Source organism: Pyrus communis, chromosome 1, assembly GCF_963583255.1.
Source record: "Pyrus communis chromosome 1, drPyrComm1.1, whole genome shotgun sequence".
Classification (NCBI taxonomy): Eukaryota; Viridiplantae; Streptophyta; class Magnoliopsida; order Rosales; family Rosaceae; genus Pyrus; species Pyrus communis.
Window position 1 is genome coordinate 23,358,434 of NC_084803.1, and position 14,659 is coordinate 23,373,092.

Here is a 14,659-nt window from a genome sequence, read left to right on the forward strand (position 1 = left end):
TTATGTAACCCAACCATACACTTGAGTTATGTAACTCATGCCTACCAATCTTATTCATCCCACCAAACCAACCCATAGGGGTACAACTTGTACGTTGTATGCTATGAAGCACATGTTCGGGAGTGGGACCGGCGATTCGGGAGTGGGAGATTTGGCAATTGTGAAAATGTGAAGAATCATAAATCGGGAGTGACCAATTAGAATTGGTAACTAATATAAATATATTTATTAAGGAGCTTGTAGTTTAGTTGGTTAAGAATATTCACTTCTACACTCGAGATCTTGAGTTTGATTAAACTCCCGAAAATTAAAGAATTAGATCAATTAGGGGAGACTAGTCAATCCCATCGTCATTCTTTTTCCTTCTTCGATTCATCACTTCCCCATTTCAAATAAGTAAATATGCCATGATTCATTTGTTTGATAAAAGAAAACTCAATTCATTTAGGGTCTTAATCAAATAGAATTGTAAACTTGTGTATAAATATAATTAATTGTATACAACTCTGTATTTATCTCATCTCATTCACTTAACAAGAAATAGAGAAATTAAGGCTTTATACAAATCGTCGGTGGCAAAGCAAATTTGAGTTAGGTTAAACCACAATTCAGAAACGGAATTTAAGAGTCGGAATGCATGCATGAGGTAGCAGGCAGGGCCCACAACCGCGTAAACAAAAAAAAAAGAGTAATTACAATTGAGGGCCTTCCCTTTCTTCTTAAATTCTTTCCTAACCGGCACTTGCCTTGTCCTATAAATATTCTGAATTCCCTGGATTGTCTGCAGACCAGTCCACCTGTTTAATCCTTTCCGTTTATTTCGTGTGAGTCTGCGGATAGCATATGTCTCAGAGGCCTTCCGTCCCCCACTCTTCCTCCATCGCCTTTCGCCTCCATTCCCATCTTCTCGTCTCCAGTGACATGAACCCTAATTCCAACTGGCCCTCTTAATCTATATTTTTCTTTTTAATTATTTCTTTTCATTGGATTTTAGGAACCAGAAACAAAAACCACCCATTCATTATTCTTTTCTGTTTGTTTCCCGAGAAAATTCGACATGGGTATCAAAGGTTTTGTCGAAGGAGGCATCGCTTCTGTCATTGCCGGCTGCTCCACCCACCCTCTTGACCTCGTCAAGGTCCGAATGCAGCTCCAGGGCGAAACCCACGCCCCGAAAACCCCTCCGCAGACAGTCCGCCCGGATTTTGCTGCCGTCCATACCGCCGCCCGACGCGGCTCCATCCCTCTCCCTCCATCACCGCCTCCTGCGGTCCGTGCGGGTCCTATCACCGTTGGGATTCGTATAATTCAGCAAGAAGGCGTCGCCGCCATGTTCTCCGGCATCTCCGCAACCATGCTCCGGCAAAGTCTCTACTCCACAACCCGAATGGGCCTCTACGACATTCTAAAGCAAAAATGGACAGACCCGACAACCCGAAACATGCCGCTCCCACGAAAAATCACAGCCGGGTTGATCGCTGGAGCCGTCGGCGCCGCCGTTGGAAACCCTGCTGACGTGGCCATGGTCCGAATGCAAGCCGACGGGAGGCTCCCGGCGGTGCAGCGTCGCAACTACAAAAGCGTGGTGGACGCCATCGTCCGCATGGTCAAGCAGGAAGGGGTGACGAGCCTTTGGCGCGGGTCGTCGCTGACGATCAACCGTGCGATGCTTGTCACGGCGTCGCAGCTGGCGTCGTACGATCAGATCAAGGAGACGATCGTGGACAATGGGATTATGCGCGACGGGCTTGGGACCCACGTGACGGCGAGCTTCGCGGCGGGGTTCGTGGCGGCGGTGGCGTCGAACCCGGTGGACGTGATCAAGACTCGGGTGATGAACATGAAAGTGGAGGCCGGGGCTGAGCCGCCGTACTCGGGGGCGTTGGATTGCGCTCTCAAAACGGTGCGTTCGGAGGGCCCCATGGCGCTTTATAAAGGCTTTGTGCCAACGATTTCGCGGCAGGGGCCTTTTACCGTTGTGCTGTTTGTGACGCTGGAGCAGGTTCGCAAGCTGCTCAAGGATTTCTGAACGTCGGATTCAGAAAGTGGACGGTGGTGATTCGATTCGACGTGATGACGAAAATAAGTACTTTTCTGAATATATATGCATGTGCCTTTGTTTTAATTTTTTAAATTACTGCTTAGGCTCGTTGAGATTGGGAAGGAATTAATTCGATCCAATATTCTTAGCAATATGCCATAGAATATGCCTATGTAATTGCTAGATTTGCTATATAGATTGGTGGTGTGATTCCATGGCCTGGACAAACCCTAATTTTGTTTGGAATGTGTTTTTATATCTCAAATGTGTGTGTGAGAGTTAAAATACGACTGATTTATGAAAATGAACTTTATATCGTGTCTCATATTTGATGAACTTATAAATGTTGAGACTGAATTTTTTAAACTGGACAACAGTTCAACATATTACAAAGCTGTTCTAGTCACCGAAACCAAAAGTTTTTTTTCTTCATTCTTTTACGAAAACCTGTGTTCTTGTACATTTTTTTTTCGAAACAAATAATATTATCTACACTAAGGAAGAGAGGATGGACTTGGTCACACAATAAACTAGCAGTAATGTGGTTCAAATTCACATTTGTTGAGAATCGAATCTAAAATCTATCACTTACAAATGAAAAAAAAAAAAAAAAAAACAGTGAGTTGGACTAGCCAGGTCAAAAGGCTACAGAAACTACTTTTTTTTTTTTGTTTTTTGTTTTTTGTCTTTTTGTCTTTTTTTTTTTTTTTGTGCATGCACCTGATTCGAAAGAAGGGATAACATCTGGATGGTGGAATGCTTGCTACAAGTCTATTAACTGCCCTTTTTTCTGGAACAATATTAGACATAAACATTAATTACTAGTCTAAACAAGCTTTAAACCTCTAGACTCGGACTGATCATATGAAATGAATGCTTAGTTGCAGTTTCATGAATGTAACTAAAAGAAAAACTGGAAATTCGGCTGAAATCGGAACTGAAAACACTTACCTGTTGATGGAGCCTTTGCGGGTTCAAATCAATGATGCTCGAAATTGACCATTTCAATAAAATGAGATGATTAATCTAGCTATTGATCTAATGATATTTCACTTAATTTTCAAGAGAAGTGTTATTGGCACTCCAAAAATCTGATTCGACACACAAGTGTATTTTTTTTTTCCCCAAATATAGAAAGTTTGTAGTGTAAAATGAGATTTTTAGAATACCAATAACAATTCCCATTTTCAATACTAAAGATGTTTTGAGTTTGAATCACTCAACCCCATTGATAAAATGGTTTAGCACGAGAGATGCAAAACAAAAACACTCACAACGATCTTGTTCTTATTTCTAAGACTCTGTCATTTCCAACCTTCGTATCTATGCTTCAAACACTTGGTGTTTCTTATGTTTCTTCTCACAAAAATGTGTTTCTTGACATGGTTTATTGGTCTTAGCCTATACTAGCCTAGCTAACTCGATTATCTATTTTTTATCTCAAATTACCGTTTATAAATATCTAATAAATAAGTCTATTACGTAGTTCTGGCTCATACGACTTGATATGAAAATGATTTAGATTTTAATTTTGTTTCGAGGTCGACTCTAATCCGTTTATATTTGGTATAAACCAACTAATTGGGTGTGGATTTAAATCATAATATCTTAACATGACATTGTCAACCAAAAACTTTGCCATATCTTTAAGGAAATTACAACGATGATCTCCGAAATATCACTTAATTAGAGATAGGGTCCCTATACTACGATTATGATGATAAAAATTCAGAAATCAAGTCTAATAAATTTTTAATTTAATGACCATTATTCCAGTTAAGTCATAACTTAAAAATACAATTTTTATAAACTCCTCTCATACCTTTCACCAACTAGCCGTTGGTTGCCCACCAAAGAAAACAAAGAAAATGAGGAAACGAAAATAGAATGAGGGGATGCATCATCATTCATGAGAATTTGGATGTATCGAAAAAGTCCAAAATACCCAATCATATCAAGCAATAACATTTGCCATTCCGTGTGGGGCTGTGCAGCTTGGTTCTCAAGTCTCACTTCACAGTTCACACTTCTCACTTCTCACTTCTCACTTCTCACTTCTGACACCGCGACTGGTTCATGTGTAAGGGTCCCACAAAACTCAGCTACACTATTTCAACACCCGCCACACTATTTTCCGTGTGGGTTTGAAAAATAAAAATTTGAAAAAAACTTAAACCGAAATTGAAGAAATCGAAATTGAACTGAAATTTATTGGTTCGATTTTAATTGTATTAGTTTAGATATCAAATCAAACCAAATCAAATTGAAATTAAAAAAACAACGTTGTTTTACAGTACTTGCTTTCAAACCAGACCTAACCCTATTTACTTTTATAATTAAAATCAACGATGAATTAAAAACAATAACGAGCACATAAGCTAGAATGACACAACAAGTGTAAAAGAATTATTGAAAATTTGCATCGTACAAAGGGGCTAGTAGGCTTAGAAATTTCCAGAAAAGCACTAGGGATCCAACAACTTGACAATTTGGCAGACATTAAATAGACTATTCATTGTTTATGCACTATTCCTAATCATTCACAATTTGAAAGAATGAATAACGTTAATGTTAGGGATACCACATACACAGCGAGTGTGCTAGCGACTAACCCAACAGTGGTTGCTAGCATTACTCTCTTATATTTGTTTAGGTATTGACATAGGGTAAATAAGTCATTTTCTTGTTTTCAGTTGGTAAATTACATTGCAGATGTTGTAACAGTAACACAAATGTTATGTATGTCGAGCATACACAAAACTTCCTCTACCCAATGATTAGAAATCAAAATAAAAATCTTGTGTGGTAGGTAGGTGTTTGGGCGCAAAATATTATTTTGGGCTGAGTTAGGAGTTATTCTCAGCCCAGTATTCTTCTTCTAGAATTATCATATGCCGTCTAGTCATTGCGGGCCGTCCAGTCAGGATTGGCCGAATCCTATTGCAGGATGAATTGGTTTAAGATAAGGATGGATGAGTAGAGACCTAGTGCAATGAGGAGTCTTAAGAGGCCAAGGACGTTGAGACTCAGGAGATGAATCTGGTTTGATGATTAGCTCAGTTCAAAGTCCTTTTGGAGTTGGGATTGGCTGAAACCTAATCATATTAGGTTGAGAAGTTCTAATTCGAGTATGATTTTAGCCCGGCTATGAAGGGTTTCACTACTATAAATAGAGGAGGGAGCATATATTCAAGGCTTTCCAATTCAACACACAAACTGCCCTGCACAAACTCTCACTCTACACGAAACTTCTCAACAACCTTGAGATATTTATTTTCTTTTTTTCCTCCAACACATATTTAGTTTGGATAAACAACACTGTGAAGGTAACCGGTGATATCTTTAGTTTAGATAAACAACACTGTTGCCGTAAAGTCAGCTAGTCACGAAGCACCTTCAGTTTGGATAAACAAAAGTGCTTCGAAGTCGACTGATTACCTATCCAAATCTCAGTCGATGAGGATTTACGAGTCCTTGTTGGTAGAGGTCATCTCATCAGTCTTCTCGGGGAAATGAGATGTTACCAGGTTACTACATTCGGCATATTAAAAGCCGAATCTAATATTGAACTTCACAAAACTAGCAGCTTTGTCTTTAGGCTCTAGAACCCAAAGGCCGAGACATGTTCCTTCCTCGGCCGCAGTTGCAAGATCAAGAAGTCAGCAGTGCGCTCAACGCAACATCAACGCATTTTACTCCCCAACCGAGCTTGCCCGTCGAGTTGGCATGCCCTGCGCATAATTGAAGGACGTAGTTAACTCGTTAGTTAATCGGCCTACGCACCACGTAGGCTTAGTAGTTTTTAGGGTCAACATTTTGGCATGCCCGTGGGACTCAGTGCTAAAACTACAAAGTTTATAACCATTGAGACACGGTCAGTAAAAAAGAAAACAATCATGGGAAAGTCAATGACTAACTTTTCAATCTAGAACCCAGGACAAGATAACTTGTCACAGGCACAGAATCCTCCTGTTGCCACGACACCTGAGGCCACAAACGCGACATGCCAAGAAAAATAAGTTAGTCTCGACGGTCAGCCTCGTTGTGCAGAAATCCCTAACAAACCAAAGGCATTTTCATTGAAGGGATAATAGAGGATTGTGATGAGGATGATGGTGAAGGCTCTGATCCACCAACTGGGTTGTTTCTTCAGAGACGACTTGAAAAGCAATCTCGACAATTTGAATAGATATTCAGCCGAGAAGTAAAAAACATACTCGAGGATATGCGTGATAATAGCGTTATACAAAACAGATGGCTTGAACTATTGGTTAATAAAGTCCACGAATGTGGACCCGCCGATCGTTCCCGACAACCTCCACTTAAGAACAATATGTTACCAACGACACAGGCCGAGGCAGGACCTGCTCGACTCAAAACAATCGACTTGGAAAAAAGAGGAGAATCAAGTAGTAGATCAGACAAATCCGACCAGAGAACAGAAATGACGTCTGTTAATGTGGTCGAGATTGAAAGAATGATTAATTCGACCTTAAAGAAGGGGCCGAAGTTTCCAAAATTCATTCACCCATATCCAACCTTCGTGGAGAAATTCGAGTACCCCAAAGGATTCAAAATTCCGGACTTCAACCTTTTTGCTAGAGAATCATCCCTATCGTCATTAGAACACATAGCTCGATTCTTTGCTCAATATGGGGATGCTAATAGCGATTTCCATAAGTTAGGATTATTCAACTTCTCGTTAACCAGCTCAGCCTTTGCGTGGTATATCAACCTTTTGCCCAACTCCATCCAAAGTTGGGAGGAATTAGTCGAGAAGTTTCACGAGTAGTTTTATTGACCAGGGATATATGTATGGTGTCTTCCTTGGCCAAGATGGCTCAAGCCTCTAATGAATCACCAATGGAATACTTTACGAGGTTTAAATCGGCCAGAAATTGGTGCCGAATACCTCTCCCTGAAGTAAAGTTCGTTAGGCTCGCTCTAAACGACCTAGATGTGGAGTACAAAAAGAAATTCTTGGGGGCAAACTTATGAGACATGTACAAACTGGCTCAACATGTCGAGTAATACGATTATTAGCTTCGAGAAGAAAAGATCTCGAAGCTCCCATCCCAAGGAACGATTTACAAAAACCCTATAGTCAGTTATGCAACGGCCGAAGGCGAAGAATCTCAATATACCAGTATTAACGTGGTCGAAATAGTAATCAATAACTATATGTACGCAAAGCATTGGCCCATGCTAATATCAAAGATGCCAAAACCCATTCGGCCTCTGAGGAAGCTGCCTTTAAAACAGCAAAAGTCTATACTTTCGACATCACCAAAGCCGATGCCATCTTCGACCAATTGTTGGTCATGAAAATCGTTAAGCTCCAACCAGGGCATAATATTCCCAAGGCTGAAGACTTGAAAGGAAAAACTTATAGCAAATACCACAACTCGAACAAGCATATGACAAACAACGGTGTCATATTTCGCGATGCCATTCAAAGCTGGATTAATAATGGTAAGCTCAAGTTTCCTGAGAAACAAATGGGTGTTGACACCGATCCTTTCCCTATAGCAACGGTAAGCATGGTAGATGCTCATCTACCCAAAACAAAGGAAAAGGAAAGGCCGAGTTCATTCCAATGCAATTCATCCCAAAACAAAACTCTCGGCTACAATTAAAGATTGATTTGTTTTCAAATGAACTGGCCAAAGACTTTTAAGGACTGGCTATCGTCGAGTCCATGTCAGACTCCAGCGTTGAGGAAGGGGACAGGGCGATGGTTTTGTGTAGTCGGTGCAAAGCAAACATTATCTTAACTGAGCCAAATGAGAAGCCACTTCGGGCTACAATACCATAATATCCATCCATGGTTGCAACGATACCTCAAAAGGTGCTCTGCGCAGGCCAACACCATAAAGTTTTCGATAATCTTGGCCCTCAAACATGAAATGGCAAGCCACATTCAGCTAGACGGTGACTTGACTTTAATGCATCGTTTTATAATAAGGATTATTATTCGCGCAACTTTAGTAGTTTGAGCTCATCCACGAACCAGAAAACCTTCAAGCCACCAAAGCCATATGACCAACGTTGGTATAGCTATTATTCGCGCAACTCTAGTAGTTTGAGCTCATCCACGAACCAGAAAACCTTCAAGCCACCAAAGCCATATGACCAACGTTGGTATAGCTATAACTCTCCTACCGGAGTATATAACACACTGTCTAAATCGCAAAAACTCCTATGTTAACGAATAGACTACATGGCTCGCTGGCAAGTGGCCCCGGCTACCTTGACTACTAAATGGCAGCCAAAAAAAACAACAAGTAGCGAAAATGATCGACAACCTCCTGCAATCATAGCCGAGTTACTTCAAGGAAAAAATGTGATTGATTGTGACTTTGAAACCACAATTGATGAATCTAAGAAGCACATCAAACTTCTCCTTCGACCTGGGGAGATGAAAGCCCGTTTCGAACATTTCAGGAAAAAAGCAGAAAGTAAACTTCCTCCATTTCCCTCACAAAAGCCATTAATTAAAGTCTGACAAAATCTTCCCCCATCATATCTTCGTGAAGCTTTGGAATACATGTGGGAGTTTCACAAGAAGCATTCTGCTAATGACCCATATGGCCTACCAAAAGGATGTCAATAGGCTCTTGACATGGCACTAACTTGTCTTGACGCCGAACAGATCATCCAAAAGACAACATATCCAGGGATGAAGGCCAGGTTCCAACATATATATGAAGCTCGAGTTCTCGGCTTCGAGGTTGAACCATATACTGATATAGATACCACCAAGCTCATTTTCTTTCTTGATGACCTCTAATATATGCGATATCATTTTGAAGTTTTTTCAAATGTGTCCCTCTTCAGCCTTACGGCCAACGAAAAAAAGCGTGTAGCATAATTAGATACTTACCTGGACACAAAGGATGTATGCATCGCCTATCAGAAGTGGACCTGTAAGGCTTCACAAGAATATAACCAAATCCCAATGTCGAGCAAGCTCGAGGATGATGATCAGGATGAAACAGGTCCGGTGGATGTACCACAGGAACAACTACTCGCTGAAGCAGAAGATGAACAAGCAGAGGATACTCAAGACTAGGATGCCTCGTATGAAAATCCAAAAGATGAAAATCATGACCCAATGGGCCTTTCAGTCCTCGAAAATATGGAAATCAGTATGGTCTACGTTTTACCTGCTAAGTTTCAGCTAACCGCGTCCCAACCAAATTTCCTAGATGGCGACGTGGTTGCCGAGGAAGCAACACAAGTCGACTTCGTCACCATTGAAGAAACCAAGCAAGTAATCAAAGAACATAAACTTAAGGCAGCTTTTGCCGAACTGTCCCCTGCTCTTCTTCCGTTAATCCTCAACATTTAAAGCGGTTATATGTTACGGCTCATATTGAAGGTTATCTGGTCTCCAAAATCTTCGTCAACTGTGGAGCGATCAACATCATGCCCGTTGCTATCATGAAGGCATTACGTCGTTTCAATGACGAACTTATTCCATCAGAGGTCACCATGAGTAGCTTTGTCGATGACAAATCCCAGACCAAATGAGTGTCTCCGCTGGAAGTAAATATTACAGGTCGTAATCACGTGACCACATTTTTCGTAGTCGATTCGAAGACCAAGTATAATGCATTGCTCGATCATGACTGGATCCATTAAACGAGTCTCCTAGTCGTTATGTCAAGTCCTCATCTTTTGGGACGACAAATCAATCGTGGTTCATCCAACCGATAATCAACCGTTCAAGGCTAATATGATTCAGGCTCGCTATTACGACGATCACGTCGGCTACATCACCTTGCAAGGTTTTAACGAGGAAGGACAGTTGACTCGGATCTCAATTCAGAAAGCCATCGAGGTAGGCGCCGAGACTGTTTTCTAGGATTCGGCAAGACTCAGGTCGGCCAACCTGATTGCTGACCTTGATGTCTGATACCAAACACGATAGGAGCTAGGCCACGATTTCATCCACCATGGAACAACTGCTGGCCCATTGGTATGCTATTTCCAAGCAACCAAATTCAGGCGTAAACTTAGTAGAGTTTCTGGCCGAATGAGATAACGGTCCAGTTCTATCACTAGACAAGGTTCAAGCTGCCCCAACTGAGATCGAAGATAGTTGGCCTCAAGTCAAGGATCCTTTAGAGGAAATAAATGTTAGAACGACCGAAGAACCGCGACCTTTATTTATTAGTGCTTTGTTACCTTAACCTATGAAAACCGAGCTTTGTAATTTACTCAAAGAATTTAAGGATTGTTTTGCTTTGAGTTACCATGAGATGCCTGGTTTAGACCGTATGCTCGTCGAGCACGAATTACACATCAAACCTATTTATAAACCCCAAACCCCCCCCCTCAACAATTCTCAATGAAAGTACAACTCAGTATAAAAGATGAACTCATTCGACATTTAAAAGTTGGGTTAATTCGGACAGCTCGATACATCAAATGGTTGGCAAACATTGTCCCAGTTTTAAAGAAAAGTGGTGCTCTACATATTTGTATCAATTTTGGAAATTTGAATTTGGCAACCCCTGAAGATGAATATACAATGCCAATTTCAGATTTGTTAATCGACGCAGCAGCAAACCACGAGATGTTATCCTTCATGGATGGACATGCAGGTTACAACCAGGTTTTTATTAATGAGGCGAACATCCACAAAGTTGCTTTTCATTGCCCGGGGGCATTCGGGACTTACGAATGGGTCGTCATGCCATTCGGCCTGAAAAATGCCGATGCCACATACCAACGCGCTATGAATATTATTTTTCATGATTTAATTGGCACTATCGTCGAAGTCTACATTGATAATGTTGTAGTCAAATCAAAACGTCGCTAAACACATTTAGATGATCTTTGGTAGACTTTCCTTCGTAGACGCCAACATAACCTTAAAATGAATCCTGCCAAATGCGCATTTCGTGTATCGGCGGGCAACTTCTTAGGTTTCTCATACATCATCATGGCATTGAGGTGGGCGCCAACAATTACAATCATTACTCAGTAAAATCAATTTTCTCCACCGTTTAATTTCTAACTCGGTAGGGAAGATGAGAGCTTTCTCCACGGTCTTGAAACCTAAAGATTTGGACAAATTCAAATGGCGTGAGGAGCACCAAGATGCTTTCACACAAATTAAAGTCTCCCCCACCACTCCACCTGTCATTGTGCCACCTTGGTGCGATAAACCACTTAAGTTGTATATTTCGGCCATCGAGGAATCTGTTGGTTGTCTTCTTGCACAAGACAATAACACAGGACGGGAGTAGGCCATTTTCTATCTTAGCTGAAATCTTAACTCAGTCAAGATAAATTATTCACCCGTCGAGAAACTTTGTTTGGCATTATTTTTTGCTAAATCTAAGCTATGGCATTACATGCTTCTTTCTGTTACGCATATCATTGCTCAAACAGACGTTATTCGCTATATCACATGGTTGCCAGCTATTTGGCTGAGTCATTTGAAGGCATCACATTTAAGCACATCTCACGAGTTTGAAACACTGACGCAAACGAATTGGCTCAAATAGCTTCCAAAGCACAACTCTTTGGGGGCAAGTTAGGCCAGGTCATACCAGTAGTGCGACGACCACACCTGGCCTTGGTTAATCAACAAGTTCTTCAATATGACCATGTGATATGTACACAAGTTATGTCCCTACCTTCGTTGTTGGAACGAGAAGATCCTATAGATGTGTGCGCGATCGAGACTTTACCCGACGACTAGAGAAGGTCAATTGTGCAATATCTTGGTAATCCTAGTGGCAACCATGACCGCAAAACAAGGGTACATGCCACAAATAATGTAATATACCAGAACGAGTTGTATCAAAAGGACGAGGATGGTCTATTTTATTATGCCTCGGCCTGTAAGAGGCCGCCCAAGCGATTACAGAAGTACATAAAGGAATATGCGGAACTCATCAATCCAGACGCAAGATGTGTTGGCTGCTCCACCGACACCTCTATTTCTAGCTGAAAGATTGTATTGAGTACGCACGAGGATGTGTACAATGTCAAATTCATGGACCTATACAGAGAGTCCCGGCCAAATTACTTTACTCGGTCACCAAACCATGGCCATTTAGAGGATGAGGCATAGACATGATTGGCAAAATTACGCTGTCTTCTGGGTCAGCGAAGCATGCATGGATACTTTTTGTGACGAACTATTTCACCAAGTGGGTCGAAGCAAAGTCATACGCCGAGTTAACTTCTAAAGAAGTTTGAATTTTTTGGAAGAAAACATCATGACCAGATTCGACGTACCATAAACAATTATAACGGACAACAGTATGATCTTTACATTCGACAAATTCAAGGAATACACGGCGAGTTTGAAAATTTGACTCGATCAATCTACGCCATATTACCCACAGGCGAATAGACAAGCCGAAGCAAGTAATAAAGTTTTGATCGATATTCTTGAAAAATGATAAAAGAAAAGACTAGTATGTGGCATTCGAAGTTAAACGAAGCATTATGGGCATATTGAACTTCCAATCAACAACCGGGATGACCCCATATGCGTTCACTTATGGGCATGATGTGATGCTACCAGTCGAGCTAAGCATAAAGTCATTGCGAGTAATCAATTGTTCAGTGCCGAGTATAGTCAGGCCATGAGGCAAGATTTGGAGGACTTGGAAGAAGTTCTGCTTGATGTCTACAATTTATTAATGGCACAGAAAAAGTTTGTCGAGCGAGCCTATAATCAACGAGTTAGACAAACAACGTTTGGCGAATGAGAGTTAGTTTGGCAAACCATGTTGCCATTAGGAATTAAGGATCCTAGATTCGAGAAATGGTGGCCGAGTTAGGAAGGACCATTCATCGTCCATAAAGTTCTCGACAAGGGAGCATACCAACTCAAGGATCGGACTGGTTTAATTAATAAATTACCAATCAACGGGAAATTCTTAAAGAAAAATTATCCGGTCAGTTGGGAAATGCAAGTGTAAAAAGTTCGTCAATTTTGCAAAAGGGCGTACAAGTAGAATTACATACACAAAAAAAATTAAAAAAAAAAAAATCCAACAGCATACTACTAAAAACAAAGTCTTAAGGGGTCAAAGGAAGGAAGGCTTCAAGAGCAGCTTTCAATTCCAACCACCTTACTTCGCCCATCGTGACTTCAGCCTGCCTTGTTCTCTTCTTGAGCTGTAGTTGCTGTACCAGCTTTGAGCCAACTGCGTAGTCCGTCAGTCGAGACCTATTCACTTCAAAATGCTTTTTTATCTCCGAAGCAATGATTAACCTCTGACGTTGAAGTTCGGCGATTTAACAATCGAGGTCGGCCAGCCGTGTCTTCTTTGCTTTTATTGCCTCGACCTTTGACCGAATAACTTCATGAGAGACCATTGCAACCTTAAGATCGTCATTTTCTTGAAGAGCCATTTCAAAAAAGTATTGCCAAGTTCACTCTAGGACGTTGGATAAATGAACAACATTTTTGGTGCTCAGCAAGCCACCGGTTGCAAGGTCGTTTAGGCACTCTTCTATAGAGTCGAGGCCTTTGCGTTGAAGGACTTATGAGGCCAAAAGGGATAGAAGCTCCTGCAATTTGATGAAGGCGTCAAACTCAGCCGTAGTCATAGAAGGCTCGGCAATAGTGGCAAAAGGCCTAGCCACTTTAGAAGTATTGGAGAGTAAGGCATCAAGCTCAACCTCCCATAAAGGCTGCACAAAAAGAAAAATTGTTAGAAAAAGTTCTAAGTTAAAAGGCAGTAGAAAAAGGGGAATGCGTTAGACCTGCCAAAAAGAGACTTCGACCATGTTTACTAGTTCGTTGCTCGAGCTTAATGGCCAAGCCTAGTGTTTAAGGCAACCTTTTAGTTCATGCGGCCGGTGGAGGTTATCTATGTTTAATGGTCATTGGGGCGGCCAAGAAATATAAATAATGCCTTTTGGCGCATAGAATTTTTAATGAAATAAGCGGTTGGGCACCTGGCATTTAATATTTTCTTGGTTCAGAGTTCTAAGGAACAAAATTAATAAGAGAATGATAAATAAGTCTTACAAAGGCTGAAGTAGCCTCCTAAGGAGGAATGCCGAGATTTTGGTCTTGGGGATGGACCAGCGTTTCCACCGTCGGTTCGAGCTCAACATGAGCCACCATTCCATGTTCTGCACCTTCTTCGACTACATGAGTGTCAACCTGGCCAGACGCCTCGACCATTAATTGAGGATTGGTAGATGGAAGTTCAGCTGATCGAAGACGCCTCACCAGTGAGGGTCATTTGCTTTCGTCCTCCTAGACAGAAATATTAGTTGTTAGTTAGAAAATATAGTTTAAATAAAAAGACAAAAGGAGAATGGTCGTACCTCTTCTTCTAGGACAATCATTGCTTTCTTTGGATTAAGGGGAGGGGTCTTCTTGGTCATGGTGGCCAAGGCAACAGTTGTTAGGCTGACTTTAGAAGCAACGGCCAGCCCTGGAGTCGCAAGACCCTCGGCCAATGGTGCAATAACTGGTTCGACCATGATTTTTGTGGTGGGATGAACTTACGACACTTTCGTTGAGGCTTGGACAACAAGAGAATGGACATGGTTGTTCCCATGGTCTGACTTAATATGACGTGAATTTCCCGTTCCTCCTTCTTTGCCTTCTTCTTTATGCGCTTTTAAGGC

The 14,659-nt window shown here is 41.4% G+C and overlaps 1 protein-coding gene across 1 annotated transcript; it reads left to right on the top strand.

The window, feature by feature from the left end:
- Positions 1-762: 762 nt before the first annotated feature.
- LOC137734596 (mitochondrial uncoupling protein 5-like) lies at positions 763-2,251 on the top strand. The gene has a single exon (XM_068473836.1). The coding sequence runs from the start codon at positions 1,058-1,060 to the stop codon at positions 2,027-2,029; it is 972 nt and encodes a 323-aa protein (XP_068329937.1). The 5' UTR covers positions 763-1,057; the 3' UTR covers positions 2,030-2,251.
- Positions 2,252-14,659: the final 12,408 nt, after the last annotated feature.